This window comes from Suncus etruscus, chromosome 2 (assembly GCF_024139225.1).
Source record: "Suncus etruscus isolate mSunEtr1 chromosome 2, mSunEtr1.pri.cur, whole genome shotgun sequence".
NCBI classification, from domain to species: Eukaryota; Metazoa; Chordata; class Mammalia; order Eulipotyphla; family Soricidae; genus Suncus; species Suncus etruscus.
The window spans coordinates 53,113,443-53,131,994 of NC_064849.1; the positions used below are offsets into that span (position 1 = coordinate 53,113,443).

Here is an 18,552-nt window from a genome sequence, read left to right on the forward strand (position 1 = left end):
CACATACTTTTTTGTCTGCTTATAACCATTTTAGAAAAACTTGCTCCTGATGGAACCCACTTATTTCTCCCAGAGTTTGTTCATTCATTCTCTGAGCATTTATAGAAACATCTTAGGAGCCAATATGTACTACTAATGTAAGGTTTCCATGATTTTGATGACATTGAATCTGTATGACTCTTCTTCTCCCTATGAATCATACAGTGTGACAGAATATTCCTTTTCATTGTAAAAAAAAATACAAAATTGGGGTGGAGATCCCAGATATCTGAATCATGAACAGATTTGAACAGGAGATGGTATAAAATTAAACAGTGACTAAACTACGTAATGTTGTGACATGATTGACATCCTCAGTTCTCTGAGTTTAAGTGACTAAACTTTCTAGACTAATGTGAAGAAAAACAGTGGGATAATGTTTCTAAGTTAGAATAAAGGCAGTTAGTGCTCTGTGCCTAGTAATATGCCATGTGGTGAATAATTTCATCACTAAGTCAGGACTGTTTTAGCTCTGGGTATTATAAATACCCAAGGGTTTCATAGTCCCAAGGAATTGTGCTTGTTACTGTATTTGACAGATATTCTATCCTTGGAATTGGGAGAGAGTAAAATTATGGCTCTTCATAAGTCATCTGATATACACAAAGAAATAATTTACTTTCTCTGAGAGTAGTTTTTTTATTTACCTATATTTGATTTACCTATATTTATTGAAGAAGTGAGGGCTCCCAGTCAGTTTCTAGAATTGCATAGTCATTCTTAGAGTTTTAAGGGTCTCCAGGGCTGTTGCTGGTGGTACTTGGAGGACCAGCTGCAAATAAGGCTTGCCTTATCCTCTATACTATCTATCTGACTCTGACATTTTTTAAGAATTATTTTCATCAGGTAGGTTGAATATACTTTTTAATATAACCATCATTTGTCTTTTTAATATTCATCATACTTCAGATTACATATTTAGTATCTGATTTTTTACCTTAGACAAATAGATACCAAAAGGTTTCAGTTACTGGTATACCCCCAGCTTAATATGCTATTTGGTAAATGTTACAGTCTTAGAAAGCATTTATTAAGGAAGTAGATGAAACACATAAAATCATGTAGATTAGAGCAAGCTTACAATTATAAAATATATAAATTGATGTCTGCTCTTCAGGGATATAATATAATAGGTATGATAGCTCATATCTAGTAGGTTTCTTTATTTTCAGAATTGCTTCTGAAGCTCAATGATAGGTAGTAGTTTCTATTTTTATTAAACAATTTTAGTTTATTAGGGGATAACCAAGACTATAGTGTAAGATCTATATTTGAGTGCCTTATTCACTGACCTTTGTGAATACAATAATGACTAAAGTTATTTAGGAAACAAAATCAACTCTTCATTTGTGGTGATTGAAGAAATCTCCAAAATAAAGAGGTTATTTTCAGGGCCAGAGCTATAGCACAGGGGGATAGGGTGCTTGCTTGTCTTATATTCAACCAACCACAGTTAAATTCCAGCATCCCTTATGCTCCTCCAAGCACCATACAGGAGTGATTGCTGAGTGCTGAACCAGGAGTAATCCTTAAGTACTGCCATTAACAAAAACAAAAATAGTTAATGATGATGAAAAGCAAATCTAAGAAAGTGATGATTTCTCTTAGAAAAAATGTATAGATCCAAGGGGAAAATTAAATGCTATAGTGATCATTTCATTTCCAAATTTTCACTGAAACCAGCTTCTAGTATGTTATGATCTTCCAGTATACTCTTACCTATATTGAACCTGCCATGCAGTTTTTCTCCTGTATGTTTTTGAAAATTTAGGAACATAATCCTAGTTCTTGACCTTGATTGTTAAAATCTATTAGGAACACAAAAATACAATAGAAAAATTTCTTTCTCACACCTATATTCATTGCAGCATTGTTTACAATAGCCAGACTCTGGAAACAACCTAGATGCTCCTCAATAAATGATGGTTAAAGAAACTATTGTACATATACACAATGGAATATTATGCAGCTATCAGAAGAGATGAAGTCATGAAATTTTCCTATACATAGATGTATATGGAATCTATTATGATGAGTGAAATAAGTCAGAGGGAGAGAGATAAACACAGAATGGTCTCATTCATCTATGGGTTTTGAGAAAAATGAAAAACATTTGTGTAATGATTCTCAGAGACAAAATAGAGGAGGACTGGAGGGTCCAGCTCCTGACATGAAGCTCACCACAGGGATCGTTTAGTGCAGTCACAAATAATTACTCTGAGAACTATCATAACAAAATGTGACTGAAGGAGGGAAGTAGAAAGCCTGTCTAGAGTACAGGCCGGTGTGGAGTGGGGAGGAAGGACACTTGGGATATTGGTCATGGGAATGTTGCACTGGTGAAGGATTTTATATATATTTAAAATTAAAAAAAAAGAAAAGAGAAGACCTCCCAATTCTTACCACAAGCTGTGTTCTTTACACTGACTGTATAGAAAGAGGAGGTACAGTAAATGCACCCCATATACACCTCAATCCAGGCCCTTTGCCTGGTCTGTATTGTGAATTGAGGGATTAAAAAAAATCTATTGCTTAAGGAGGCTGGAGAGATAGCATGGAGGTAAGGCATTTGCCTTGCATGCAGAAGGATGGTGGTTCGAATCCCGGCATCCCATATGGTCCCCCGAGTCTGCCAGGAGCGATTTTTGAGCGTAAAGTCAGGAGTAACCCTGAGCGTTGCCGGTGCGACCCAAAACCAAAAACCAAAAGAAAATCTATTGCTTAAGACCCCGTTGTGTAGTTTTCTATCTTTCCCAAGTTGAGCTGTTTGCTCACACAGAACATTTTACACATTATTTGGTGTTTAATTTGCTTATAAATATGCCTACCCTTTAAACCATAAACTGTCTAGAAGGTACTAGACAGTTTGTGATCGGTACTATTTATTTCCAGTATCTAGAAGATTTCCAGCATCTAGAATAGTCCTGTTATAAAGGAAATTCTAAGGCTTATACAGTACTTCAAAGTCCAGTAACTGGACTTTATGCTGTTTTAAAAGATATGTAAGGTGTCTTGAGGGCTTGGGGTACACCGGTGGTAAACAGGTATGTATGTGTAATATCTAACCCATGGTGTCAACACTATAACAATACTAACTATTCTTAAATATGTGCCTGTCAAGAAAGCAGGTTGGAAGACAGGAGGGAACCTAGGGACACTGGAAGGAGCAAAGGGGATGAGGTTCTAAAAGCATCTCAATTACAAAAAAACATTTAATGTCATCCATGAATGTACCACCCTTGTGATCTAAGTATCTCCAAATACCAAATACTATTATTTTTGGGGATTAGCATTGCAACATAGGAATTTTGAAGGGATGTATTCAGACCAAATCTTTTTGTTTGTTTGTTTGTTTGTTTTTTGGGGGTCACACCCAGCAGCGCTCAAGGTTACTTCTGGCTCTATGCTCAGAAATCACTCCTGGCAGGTTCAGGGGACCAAATGGGGTGCCGGGATTTGAACCACCATCCTTCTGCATGCAAGGCAAATGTCCTACCTCCATACTGTCTCTCCAGCCCCCAGATCATTATTTTATTTAGTTACTTCAATGAATGATATTGGACTCTTATTATATATAGTGATATTGGAGTCTGTTAGACATTTATTTCAGTGTTACAGCCTGACTACCTGGCCCTGTGCCTGAGCCCACACTATCTATTTACAAATACATGTTGAGCCAATTAATAAAATTTTGTCATTGTCACTAACTATGCTATTTCCTCTGTTTTAGGAACTTATAATCAAAACTGTGTTAAGCTCTGCAAGAGATGAGCCCTCTGGTCCTGCACGGTAGGTCAAATACTATTCTAACTTGACATAACCATTTTAATCTTATTTTGAAGCTTGATTTAGCAGTACAGATTGTTGGAGTTAGGCAAAAGTATTTTGAATTGCAGATTTTTCAAGTTTGGAGGCAAGCAAGCAAATACCTTTTTATCCTCCCTCCCCCATGATGTAAACGACAACCTTTCTTCACTAAAAAAAAATCAGAGGCACATACCTGTCATGTAATGGGACCCGACTTGAGCCTTGGAGGCCTCTGAGTGCAAACACATTGTTTGGCCCTTGGTAGGTCTACTTGAGAGGCCTTGTCCAAAATCAAATCAAACCATCACTACCTTTTTCCAATACTTTTCACTCTAAAAACAATACTATCAATTTTCCTTCAGGTTTAGTTGCAGGAATTTAAAAAGTAGTTTTAGTACCAATGAAAGTTTGGTTGAATTAAACTAAACTATTTTCATTGTAGAAAATAATATATTTAAGAAAATAGTATATGTTAAGTGTTTAGAAGTATTTGATTAGGGTATTTAAAAAAATTAAAATCATAAGATTTTAAAAGGTTTCCTAGAGATGGTACATGGAAATCATGTGCCTGGCACATGTGAGGTTCTAGTTAGAGCTCCTGCATCAGGCACCCTCTACCCTTCCAAACTCCTCGAGGCCATGCACCAATCCATCAGGTCTCCTGCCCATGTTCCACTCTCCACCAGCACTGCTAAACATACACTCTCTTAAAAAAAAATTCAATATTTTTCTTTTAAATGTTTTATTAGAAGTGATAGGGTGTTTTCTGTTTTACTAAACCTTTCCTAAAGCAGTTCCTATTCAATCAGCAGATTGTTCATAATAGCATTACTTTTTTTTCTAAAGGTATCATTTGAGTTTGTTTTTCTAAACAATGTGTTTCTTGTTTCGGGGATACAGTTAGTAGTACTCAAGGCTCACTCCTAACTCTACATTTATGGATCACTCAGACAGGGTGCAGGAGATAGATAGAACCTGGGTTGAGTACCTGGAGCCCATACTATATTTCCACCTCTGTGTTTCTAGTTTCTTAAAGTGAGTTCCAATACTGTGTCATTAGCTGTTACTATATGGAATATTCTAACCTGCATATTTCTGCATATTTTTTTTTCCTAAGCACCTACTCATAATTGATTCAGGATAAAGGTTTCATGACATTGGTGTTGACCCATTGGAATTCCAATTTTAACCTAAATGTCTTTTTTTTTCTAATGTAAAATGAGTTGTTTCTTTAAGTGAGACATATCTACAGATTTAAGATTCATTTACATATTTCCTTTGTTAATATCCAAGCTAAATATAAACAAGTATGAGCAAATTCTTTTTTAAACAGTATTCCATTTTAATATAGAAAAGATATACCAGAAAATGATCTGTTGTTTCCTATTATAATTTCTGGTAAGTTTAGCTCCACGTTTGATAATTTTTTTCAAGGTAATTTCCCTGCGACTTTCTGTATTAGTAATGACAACACCTCAAGAATTTTTCTATATTATTGTTTCATTTAATTTTCATGACTGTTCTGAGATTATTCCGATCATAATTATTTTTTCTAATTGTGATAATAAGAAACTGATGGGTTGATAAACTAGTTTTGGTTATACCCTCTTTATGTGCTAGGTAAGGTTCTAAACTTTACCCCATTTGATCTTTAATCTAGAAATTAGGTATCATTTGCCAGCTCTTCCTCCCCTCCACCTCTTACCCCGCCCTAGGCTTCCTTCTTTGTTGCTGCTCTTGCACAGGCTTGTTTTGGGTACCTGTACAAGCTTCAGCAGTTGGCTGTTTTGTTCACCAGGGGTTGCTGTGGTACTCACTGCTGGGATGTACACAGTGCTAGCACATCTTTTTAGTTGTGGTCACTAGAAGTTGCACTATTGATGACCTTGCACAGACATGATGCTTGCACATACCTGACCATGCCACATAAGCTAGGCTGCATTGTGACATGGGAGATCCCAGGCAGAATAGCTGCTACAACTGTGCTTATTTGTGGACAGTGGTGGGGATCAAGCCCATGGTGTCAGGACTGTTAGGCAAATGCTTTTAGCCTCTCTAAAAGCCTTTGGGATGTATGGTGGCCTTTTACCCTCCTTTTTATAGATGGTAGCTCAGAAACTTAAATGACAGAGCCATGATTAAAGCTATGACATTTAACTGCAAACCTTTTTAGATATGCAAGTATTAATGTCAGAACTAGATTTCAATCTAGAAATTCAGATCTTCTTTCCCTACCCTTGGGTCCCATCTTTTTAACTGAAATTTTCTCTTATGTAAAACAACATTGAGGTCTAAAATAGTTTTGGGAATCGTAAGGACAACAGCTTGTTTATGAGCGTAGAAAAATCCCAGAAATTACACATTTTAAATTTGTTTTCTTATACCTTCTAGAAATGAAAGCATATTTTAAAATATGACTGAAACCAGAGATTTGAATTCTACTGGAAGGAATTTAAATTATTTTTTATAACCTGAGGAATGTCAAAAACTGTATGCACACAAATAGAGAGACAGACAGACACACATATGCATACACACACTGATCTAATCCAGGATTAATGAATTAGCAAAAGTAGTAAAGAAATAAAGCAGTGAACTTTGAAGACTTTCTGGTAGTTTTGATAATGAACAATTTAGTAGAATTTACACTGTTCCAGACTGAAAAGGGGAGGGCTTTAGAATTTTTGAATAAGCAGTTTCAAAATTTAGCTTTTGTTTTGTTTGTAAGACTAACAGTATTGGGACATACAGATTTGAAAGTAGTTTACTTTTTTAATTCTTCAAAGCACAGTGATCATATAGTTCATCAGAAGTTTCTGTTAGGGGGCCAAGCAATATTATAGCTGTAGGGCATTTGCATGTGGCCAACACAGGATGGACCCCAGTTCTGTTCCCAGCATCTCATATGGTCCCCCGAGCCTGCAAGAAGTGACTTCTGAGTGTAGAGCCAGGAGTAATCCCTGAACACCGCAAAGTGTGACCCAAAAACAAAAAACCAAAACACTAGAACACACTAATAAAGAATTCTTACCAATTCTGATCATCAAATAACTTAATACAAATTAAAAACTAACTGAAGAATGTTGGTAAGGAAATAATGTTTTATGACATTTTGGAGAACAAAATTCTAAAGTTTCTAAAGTTTTGTTTCTGTTGGAATCTCTGGCCTTGAAGAAATAAGGTGCTTGCATGGGGCTGACCTTGGTTCAGCACTTCAAACATCACCAGTTTTCTGAGCATAGAATTAGGAGTAAGCCTGAGTACTGTAACTCCAAAACAAAAAACTAAAATAAAAATCCTTTCTAAATGCTTTAGTTTTTTTGTTTACTATTTTAAAAAAATCTTACATTAACTTTAATGAGGTAATATTTAACTGACATTAGCAACTTAAATATTTGGTTCAACTTTTTTTCTCAGTAAAATTTTACACCTGTCTTTGAAATTGGGAAATTTTTATTGCAATATCACTTTGTTAATAATGATTCAGTATAAGGATTCTCTTCTGTATATTATCCCCACCTGTGATAATGGTAGCAAATTATAATAGAAAATTAGTATAGAGTTGTGTAGATATGTTTTTCTACAATTCTCTCTGAAGGATAATAAGTGTTTGGGGCAGGGGTCCTCAAACTTTTTAAACAGGGGGCCAGTTCACTGTCCCTCAGACCATTGGAGGGTCTGACTATAGTAAAAACAAAACTTATGAACGAATTCTTATGCACACTGCATATATCTTATTTTGCAATGAAGAAACAAAACAGATACAAATACAATATGTGGCCCGCGGGCCATAGTTTGACGACCACTGGTTTGGGGGCTAGAGAGCCAGTACAAAGGTAAGGCACTTGATGCTTCTTGATGCACTTACAGATGCTCAACTAGATTTTTTCCCCATCACTCTTTATGGTTGTGAGCCTGTCTGGAAACGATTACTGAGCACAGAGCTAGGAAGTACAACCACGAGTATTGCTTGCTGGTGTTGCTTAACAGACCCCCTCTTAAAAAAAAGAGCCAGTGTTCAGAGTAGTAAGTTGATTGATTCAATAAAACAATGCATGTACATTTTGTATTGGTTGTGGATGTTTTGGTTTGACTGATGATTCCTTTTTTAAAGTTCATACATTTTAATTTTTAATCATTGTTTATTACCTTTCATGCAGGTGTGTAGCACTTTGCAGTTTAGGTATTTGGATTTGTGAAGAGTTGGTTAATGAATCTCATCATCCTCAAATTAAGGAAGCTCTGAATGTAATTTGTGTTTCATTAAAGGTAAAGAAATCTAGTAGGTCATATGAAGACAGTATAGAATGCATGATTATTTTTTCAAATGTTATCTGGATTGTGTGCTCTTTATAGAATAATCTGTATAGTAGTAGACTGTGATAAGTAAAGATTGATAACAAGATTAATAGTCTGCTGGAATAATTCAGATCAAAGAAACCATAACAAAATTTACATGAGAAAAATTAAACGTTACAAAGAAAATAAATCATATAGGGTTTGGGAGGATGCTTTATGGGTGTTTATCTTACTAATAATAGTTTAAATACAGTATAAATATCGAAATGACAAAAGGAAATGTGTGAAATTAAACTTTCTTCAGTAGTGAATGCATTTATGAATGATGGTTTAGGGGAAATTTTTAAGTTTTATTTATTTTAAGTTTTTTTTTATTATTATTTTTGTTGTTGTTGTTATCGTTGCAGTTTACTAATAAAACAGTAGCCCATGTAGCTTGCAACATGCTTCACATGCTGGTTCATTATGTACCTAGACTTCAGATTTATCAGCCTGATTCTCCCTTGAAAATTATTCAAGTAAGTAATTTCTTATGTATTTTTTTCTATGCACTTTTTAAATGATCCCTTCGTTTGGATACTTAGAAACATACAATTATGTGATAGTTTTCATTAAATTCACCTAGTGAAATAATGAAAGTTCAGAAAAAAATTTTTGAGGTATCTTCTGTTACTGACAGTCTTTTTATTTTACATTAAGAGATTATTTCTTTGGGTTTTAAATGCTATGTGCAAATTATAATTTTCATTGTCTTTAAAATATGTGCTTGGTTTTATTCCCTCTCCAGGTAGAAAACACACTATCCTTCCAGTTATCAAAACCTAAACATTCTTTTTATTTTTTTTTCCTTTCCAGTTAGCACATAAGTACAGAACCAAAAGTAAACCCTGAGTACCTCCAGCTGTGGCTCAAAAAAGGGGGAGTAGAATGGGGAGGGAAGAGGAGAAGAAAGGAAGAAGAGAAGATTAGGTTAGATTAGGTTAGGTTTCCTGTTAAATAACACTCAAAGTAATAGTGTTAATGTATTTAAGATAAACTTTGTACTGAAATGAATGTTTTAGCACTTTAGCATTACGTTTTAAATTTTGAATTAACCTTTAAAATGTTTGACATATTTTTTACTATTTTTTTTCTTTCTACAGATCCTTATAGCTACTATTACCTATCTTTTGCCGAGTACTGAGGCTTCATCCTATGAAATGGATAAGAGGGTAATTTAACTTTTTTTTATATTTGATGATATATGATTATATCACTAAATATATATTTTTTCAAATGATAGAGGTTTTTACATTTTCAACATTAATCTTGTATTTAAAAATCACGTATGGGGGCTGGAACGATAGCACAGCAGAAGGGCAAATGTCTTGCACACATCCAATCCCAGACAGACCGCACTTTGATTCCCAGCATCCCATATGGATCCTAGCCTGCCAGGAGCGATTTCTGACCACAGAGCCAGTAGTAATCCCTGAATGCTGCCAGGTGTATCCAAAAGCCAAAAAGAAAAAAAAAATCAAGAAAGAAAGAAAACCACCTATGTCATTTCATTAAATGTAGCTAAATTATATTTTAGTTCAAACTTTATTTATGGTCTTTTGATAAAATCTAAATCTCATGATTGAAAGGAATGTCAGAGGACATTTTGTCCATTTGAATTGTTTTATTCTACCAACATATGATTCATCATTATATTGCAGATACTCTTACAGTGATTTCTCTTTAGAAGAGTACTTACAATACAAAGATTTGCCATTTGAAAGAGTATCTTGCCACCAAAAAGTTGTACAAGATCTTTTATCTTGTGACTTCACTATGAGATGCTTTTAATTATTTTTTAATTATTTTTATTTTATTTTATTTTAATTATTTTTAATTATTTAAATACTATAATTTTCAAAACAGTATTTGTTTTTTTTATACTTTGATCATTTTTTTCTGAAAGGCTGTATTTCTTTATCACTTATTAGTACTAAAATGGTAATCTTTTTTTTAAATAAAATATTAAGAAGCACCATGATTACAAACATGATTGTAGTTGGGTTTCAGTCACTAAAAGAACACACCCCTTCACCAGTGCAACATTCCCACTACCAATGCCCCCATCTCCCTCCTCCATACCCCCTGCCTGTATTCAAGACAGGCATTCTAGTTTTCTTACTCAACGTAATCATGATAGTTGTTAGTGTAGTTATTTCTCTAACTGCACTCATCACCACTCTTTGTGGTGAGCTTCATATCATGAGCCAGTCTTTCCAGATCTCATCTCTATTGCATATTCTTGTGAATGACATTACTGGGTCATATGGAAACTCAATTTCTAGGTAAGTATATAAGTTATTGTATCTGGATCACTACTATGTTGTGTCTATTAAGTTTTATTCTTTGGAGTCTCTCAAATTTAGTTAGCATCCCATCTTCTTTTTAGAAAAAAAAATCACTCATTGTTCCTCTGGAAATTTACCTTCTTAAAGGGATCAATCAGAAAGCACCTAGTCCCATTGCATTGGACACTAATACTACCACTCCCACCTATCTACATCATCCCAGCTTCTCCAGGGGTAGTATCAATACTTTGGGAAATGCTACCTTGACTATGGATGTCATTTCCCTGATAGCTCATGTGGATGTTTAATTTTTCAATTTGTGCTAGGTATTGCTCAGTAACAAGTTATAGAGTCTTGGCCCTGCATGGTAGCTATTGACCACATATGACTTTAGGTTTAATAAAGTTAAATTGTACATTGATGGATGGAACTTAACTTGTAGTGGATAATTTAATGCTTTTGCCAGATGTTGTTTTTTCAGTGATAAATACATAACGGAGGCATGTATTTATTTTTTCCTGGTTTTTGGGTCACACCCGCAGCGCTCAGGAGTTACTCCTGGCTCTATGTTCAGAAATCGCTCCTGGCAAGCTCAGGGGACCATATGGGATGCCATTTGAACCATTGACCTTCTGCATGCAAGGCAAATGCCCTACCTCCATGCTATCTCTCCAGCCCCAGCATGTGGTATTTTTGTAGAAAAAAAAGTAACTTAAAATGTTTACGTTCACATTTTAATTCCATGATTATGTATTTATCACATTCCAAATTGTAGTATGTACTTGGAAAACTGAGTAGGGTCTTTGTGTTACTGGGGAAAGTGATTGTGTTACATGTCTGTCTTTTTCTCGTTAAGAGTTCAATCAGAATACTCAAAGCAGGTTGGTGATAGCTTTTATTAAGAAAAGGAGGAGAACTAGAGAGATTAAGATGAGAGAGGTTAAGGTGTTTATCTTTGCACATTTGATCCACAGCACCACTATGCTCCCCTGAGCAATGCCAGGAGAAATTTCTGAGTACAAAACCAAGAGTAAGCCCCAAGCACCCCTGGGTATGACCCAACTAACCCCCTCCCAAAAAGAGGGGAAGGAAAATGGACACTCAGGAAGATATTGGAGTGGGTTGATAGAAGAAATTAATTGCAGCCTGCCCATAGTAGCCCTACCAAATGAGCTACATGGGTTTTTATCTATTTTCCTTTGTTTCTTACTTTGGATTGTTCCTCCAATTTCATCCTTTTCTATTGCTTCCAAAGCAGGAAAGTCCTGGTACCAACTGGTCTTACCTCTTCAGAAAGACCAGGGCAAGTAGAACCCTCCAGCCCTTAGGAAGCACTAGCTATAAGAATCCAGTAGGTGTTTCTGAGGATTTGGGCATGGGGGAGGTGTTAGGATTTTTTGTTTGGTTAGGTTTTTTTGTTTTAGCTTTTTCTCCTACATCCTAAGGTTTTTGGTGGGCAATTTCTCTACCTGTATCAGCATTCAGAATACAATGCAATTTTTTGCATAAACCTTCTACCTGTTCATGCCTGACTCTAGCTCCTGGATACAATTTGTGTGTGTGTGTGTGTGTGTGTGTGTGTGTGTGTGTGTGTGTGTGTGTATCTATGTATCTATGCATACATACATATGTGTATAAGTTTGAACACAGCAAAGTTTCATAGAACTAACTTAATTTAGACAGTATCACTTAGAGACTGCATAAGATATCACAAAAGTATTGTTTATTCTCTCAACTACAGTTTACTTCAGATGCCATTCATAAACTTAAGCTGATAATTTGCTTTTGATTAATGGTACAAATCAGAGTGAACCCCTTCTCAGGTTTGGTTTAGTTCTTGGAATGGCACATATCATCCAGAAATTATGCTCAAATCATATCACTGATTTATTTCTAAGGATATGAGGAACAGTAGTGACTCAGATGTATAGAGTAAGGTATGGTGAAAATTTTTCAGGCTACGCGTCACTCTTTACAATTCTTTTTTTTTTTTTTGCCAACATAGAAGCAATGGAACCTCATACTTTTGAGCCTTTAAAGGCTTTATTACTTGGGAACAATTGATTAATTGATTGATTATTGGCAGTTCAGTGTTTCTTATTTGCTCCCTACCTACTCTCAAGATCTGAGGGTCCCAAAGCTCAATCATTTGGTTGATTTCTTGGCAATTAGACCCTGCATTTTTAGATGCTTTTAAAAGTTATTGCATTGACATTGACATAACATAGTTATAAGGACTCAAGACTTCTCGTTTTTATTGATGTGAGCTGTCTTGCTGATTTTTCCCTTATAAAACTGCTTTTGGGGGTTCAAAAGAGAATACAGCGGATAGGTGCTTGCCTTGCAAAAGGCCTACCTTGGTTTGATCCCAGCATTAAGCACTGACAATTTCAGAGTTCAGAATCTGGAGTAACCCATGAGCATCACCAAATATTGCTTAAAAAATAAATGAAAACAAAACAAGAAACTGCTCTTGCTGAATCCCATGAGATTTGTTTTCATTGTTCCCACATCCCTATTTTCTCCCCCTCTCCTTCGTTCCTTCCTTCGTTCCTCCCTCCCTCCCTTCCTCCTCCCTTCCTCCCTCCCTCCTCCCACCCTCCCTCCTCCCTCCCTCCCTCTTCCCTCCATCCCTCCATCCCTCCTTCCCTCCCTCCCTCCCTCCCTCCCTCCATCCCTCCTTCCCTCCTTCCCTCCCTTCCCTCCCTCCCTCCCTCCCTCCCTCCCTCCCTCCCTCCCTCCCTCCCTCCCTCCCTCCCTTCCTTCCTTCCTTCCTTCCTTCCGTTCTTCCTTCCTTCCTTCCTTCCCTCCTTCCCTCCTTCCTTCCTTCCTTCCTTCCTTCCTTCCTTCCTTCCTTCCTTCCTTCCTTCCTTCCTTCCTTCCTTCCTTCCTTCCTTCCCTCCCTCCCTCCTTTCCTTCCCTCCTTCTTTCCTTCCCTCCTTCCTTCCTCTCTTTATTTCTTTTCATTTCTTTCTTTTTTTCTTTAAGAAGCACATCCTTCAATCACATCCTTTGATCTCATCAAACTTGAGGTTTTTATCCATATTTTTATTTTAGCCTCATTATATTAAGACACTTGATAATTTGACCTACATGTTGAGACATTTTAAATACCATCTCATTAATTATTTAATTTTTTTTATCATTTTTCCTTGTTAAGTCTTAGTCTGAATTATATGTATATCACTATAAATTAAGATATTGCTGTCAGTGTATTCTTTCGGGTCTCTTTATAATTATTTTGTATCTTTAGCTGCCCTTTTGTATATTTAGGTACTTTAATAATCATGACAATTAAATCTTCTCAGTAATTTGATCCCTTAATTTTGCATAATATCTATATATTCCCTTTTTAGTAGAAAGTATATTTTGCCAGATATGTGAATAGCACTCTGCCCTATTCCCTACATTATTGGGTCAAACATCTTGCTCTAGACTTTCATCCTTAGCCTTTGCTTGTTTTTATGGCTGATGTGTAATGCATATTATTGATGGATCCAGATTTTCATCTTGCTGTTATATCTCTTTTGATTGGTGAGTTTGACAATTTGCATTTTAATTGATCATTGATATATGAGACTTACTATTTTTGTGTATGGTTATTATATACTTCGGTTTTTTTCTTATTTTTGTCTATTCTCCTTTTTATTTTGGTGGCTTTTTCTGATGATTCTCTTTACAGTCTTTTTTTCTTCTGAGTCTATTTTATATTTTTGTTTTATAAATAATCGTGAGAGCTCTGTCAGTCTCTGAGAATCTATCAGACTATTATCAGTGCTGATAATGGATTGGTCAGATTATGTCCAATATTTTATCCTTTATGTTGATTTGCGATTGCCTTATTCTTGTCTATGATTCTGTTTTACAGTTTATCACTACGCTCAAACTTTAATGTTCTTTTTATTTTCCTGTACATGTGTTTATTCCTTTCAGCATTTCTTGTAATGCAGGCCTGGTGGTGGTAAACTCCATTAGCTTTTATGTATCTGGGAAAGATTTTATTTCTCCATCATATTTGAATGATAATTTTGTAGGGCAGCGTATTCTTGATGGAAAGATTTTATCTTTAGAATTGTGACTGTCACTGTGCTCTTTCCTAGCTTATAGAGTTTCTGCTAAGAAATCTGATAAGAGCTTGATAGGGTGCCTTTTGTATATTACTTTTAGTTTTTTCTTAACAGCCTGTACTATTTTTTCTTTACAGTTAATTTTTGATTATCTAACAGTAATGTTTTTATTTTTATTCTTTTTTAAATTATTTTTAATAGTATCTTTATTTAAACACTGTGATTACAAACATGACTGTAGTTGGGCTTCAGTCACTAAAAGAACACCCCCCCCTTCACCAGTGCAACATTCCCACCACCAAATCCCCCATCTCCCTCCTCCCATATCCCCTTCCTGTATTTGAAACAGGCATTATACTTCTCCCACTCATTAACATTGTCATGGTAGTTGTTAGTGTATTATTTCTCTAACTGCACATACCACCACTCTTTTTTTTTTTTTTTTTGGTTTTTGGGCCACACCCAGTAACGCTCAGGGGTTACTCCTGGCTATGTGCTCAGAAGTTGCTCCTGGCTTGGGGGACCATATGGGACACCGGGGGATCGAACCGCGGTCCGTCCAAGGTTAGCGCAGGCAAGGCAGGCACCTTACCTTTAGCGCCACCGCCCGGCCCCTACCACCACTCTTTATGGAGAGCTTCATATCATGAGCCGGTCCTTCCGGCCCTCATCTCTGGGCATTATTACAATAATGTCTTTTATTTTTCTTAAAACCCATAGATAAGTGAGACTATTCTGTGTGTGTGTCTCTCTCTCCTTCTGACTTATTTCACTCAGCATAATAGTTTATGGAAACTATTCATCCTCGTATAGGAAAATTTCATGACTTCATCTCTCTTGATGGCTGCATAATATTCCATTGTGTATATGTACCATAGTTTCTTTAGTCATTCATCTGTTGAAGGGCATCTTGATTGTTGTAAATAGCACTGCGATGAATATAGGTGTGAGGAAGGTATTTTTGTATTGCATTTGTGTGTTCCTAGGGTATATCCCTAGGAGTGGTATAGCTGGATCATATAGGAGCTCATTTTTCAGTTTTTTGAGGAATCTCCATATTGTTTTCCATAAAGGCTGGCCTAGACGGCATTCCCACCAGCAGTGAATGAGAGTTCTTTTCTCCCTACATCCCTGTCAGCACTTATTGTTTTTGTTCTTTGTGATGTTGCTAGACTCTGTTGAGATGGTACCTTATAGTTGTTTTGATTCGCATCTGCCTGATAATTAGTGATATGGAACTTTTTTTTTTTTTTTTTGGGCCACACCCCGCGGTGCTCAGGGGTTACTCCTGGCTGTCTGCTCAGAAATAGCTCCTGGCAGGCACGGGGGACCATATGGGACACCGGGATTCGAACCAACCCCCTTTGGTCCTGGATCGGCTGCTTGCAAGGCAAACACCGCTATGCTATCTCTCCGGGCCCGTGATATGGAACTTTTATGTGCCTTTCGGCTATTTGTATTTCTTCTTTGAGGAAATGTCTGTTCATTTCTTCTCCCGATTTTTTGATGGGGTTAGATGGGTTTTTGTTTGTTTGTTTTATTAAGTTCTGTCAGTACCTTGTATATCTTAGATATTAGCCCCTTGTCTGATTGATATTGGGTGAATAGTTTCTCCCATTCTGTGGGTGGCTTTTGTATCCTAGGCACTATTTAACAGAGATATTTCTTCATATGCTTCCCTTTGCTGTTAGAATGTGGATGCTCTCAATTTCATGGATTACTGTGATTTGTTCTTTACTTAAGTTTAGGGTGTTTGCAACTGTTATTTCTTTGATAAATATTATAAACAAACATTATTTATTCTCTCTTTACTTTCTGATAGTTTGTTATTCTAAGAATAACTCTGATATTTCCTGAGGGGTGTCTTCCTTTTCCATAAAAATGTATTGGCGAGAGGGTGGTGGATTGAACTGAGGAATTCACACATGTAGGGCTTAAACACTGCCATTAATTCAAAGCCATGGTCTCTGTAAGATTTTATTATTTTTTTCTTTCATTTGAGTTGGTACTTACAGGTTTATCGGTTTCACCTATTATTTCCCTGGAAGACTTACTCTGTTTATTGTACTTTCCACATTGGTTTTTATTTAATTTATTGTTTTTCATATCCATTATTTTTGTTGAGATTTCTTAATAGCTTCAATCTTTTTAGTTCAGAACTTTCATTTCATTAATATCTCATTCTGTGATATCGTGGATTTGATGTCTTTCATTGACTTTCTCACAATTATTTCATTATTTTAAATCCATTGGCTGTTAGACTGTTCGCTTTCATTACATTCAGTTTGATTTCTAAAGAAATTTCTCTCATACATCTGTTGCTGGATTTAACCTTTTTATGGCATTTGTTTTGATTTGTCACTAGAAGTCACTGTGGCACTTAGTTTAATAATCTGTGGGGTTTGCATATGAGGAGCCCAGGTGTATGTGGTTAGAGCTGTCACTTATCAGGGGTTTTCTCAGTGGAAATTTCCCCAGTGGTTAGCGGACCAGTATGAATATGAAATCTTGTGCTGTTCTTGCCTCTGTTAAAAGCAGGCCCATTCTCTGCTAACCTCATCAGACCTTTCTTTAGGCCCAGCCACAGATGTTAATTGTCCTTGGTATCAGATCCTGGAGAGGGAGCTGCCTTGATTTCCAATAAATCAAGAAGGGGTCTCATTTGTTTCTGACCCACATTCAGCAGAGCTCTAGGCTTACTCCTGGCTCTGCTCAGGGATCACTCCTGGCTGGGGTCAAACTCACGCAAGACAAGCACTTTAACCCCTATACTATATATACCTTGGGCTTCTTGTGAAGTTTAAAGAAGATGTGTATAAGAATAATTTATTATAGATCAGTTTGTCTTGTCGCCTTATGGTCTTTGCAATAAATAGTTTTCAGGAACCACTTATATATAAATTAGGTATTCTTTTTCTTGTAAATCTCTCTTTCAATCACTTTGTCTCTTACATTTAAATTTTTTTTTAAATTTCTTTAGTATTCACTTGTTCACTTGAGTTTCTGTTTGTTGTATTTGGAAGGGTGGGGCTACCCAGTAGTGCTCAGAGCTTATTTCTGGCTCTTTGCTCAGAGATCACTCCTGGTGGTGCTCTGAGGACTGCGTGGGGCACCAGATACTGAACCCAGATCAACTGTGTACAAAGCAAGTGCTTTGCGGCTGTACTATCTCTGGGCCCCTGTTTTTCTGCTATTCTTAAATATCCCTTACTAAATTGAGTTTAATTTTGTTTTCAAAATGTATTCTTTCAGCATAATTCAGCTTATAGTTTAAATCATTTCTAGTGTAGCTTTGTCCTTTCATTTCTCTTTTAGACTTAAGTCAGTTCTTGGTATGTCGTTAGTTTTGGGTTTTGGGGGGGTTATTTGTTTTAGGGCCACACTCTGCCATGCTCAGGGGTTACTCCTGATACTGCATTCAGGAATCACCCCCGCCAGTACTTGAGGAACCATATGATTTGCCGGTGTTAGAACACAGGTGTGCTGTGTGCAGGGTACGCACTTACCTGCTGTATGTTTGTTCCAGCCCTATCCTTAATTTTTTATTGATGTATACTGAGAGGGTCACACTCAATGGTACTGAGATGACCAGAGCTACACCACTGGAACTTAAGTATTGTTTGGTACTGGAAGCCAGTCTCGAATATGCAGTAAAACTGCTGTTTGAGCCATAGGCCCTATCCTTATTTTTCATTTGCCTTGCACGCGGAAGGACGGTGGTTCGAATCCCGGCATCCCATATGGTCCCCGAGCCTGCCAGGAGCGATTTCTGAGCATAGACTCAGGAGTAAGCCCTGAGCGCTGCTGGGTGTGACCCAAAAACAAAAAACGAAACAAACAAACAAGATGTAATTGTCTGTGTCCCACATATCTCAATATTTGAAAATATCTAATTTAGTTCAGAATTATAGTTATAGTTTTATTTTGTTTTTCAGTTGGATTGACATTTTATTTTGGTCTGGTTTTTCCTTTCATATGGCAGTAATAATGCTATGACCAAGGATTGCACACTT

At 36.4% G+C, this 18,552-nt stretch overlaps 1 protein-coding gene and 1 non-coding gene across 4 annotated transcripts in view; both read left to right on the forward strand.

Moving 5' to 3' along the window:
• Window positions 1–18,552, forward strand: part of RALGAPA1 (Ral GTPase activating protein catalytic subunit alpha 1) — a 225,256-nt gene that overhangs the window by 121,784 nt on the left and 84,920 nt on the right. For all 3 annotated transcript variants that reach the window (XM_049766570.1, XM_049766571.1, XM_049766572.1), the window contains 4 exons: window positions 3,770–3,828; window positions 8,007–8,115; window positions 8,553–8,663; window positions 9,288–9,356. In XM_049766570.1, coding sequence (XP_049622527.1) covers window positions 3,770–3,828; window positions 8,007–8,115; window positions 8,553–8,663; window positions 9,288–9,356 — 348 coding nt within the window. The remainder of the gene's footprint in view (window positions 1–3,769; window positions 3,829–8,006; window positions 8,116–8,552; window positions 8,664–9,287; window positions 9,357–18,552) is intronic.
• On the forward strand, window positions 2,426–2,559 carry LOC126002589 (small nucleolar RNA SNORA51). Its single transcript, XR_007493274.1, has one exon. It is a non-coding gene; the product is annotated as a small nucleolar RNA SNORA51 (small nucleolar RNA).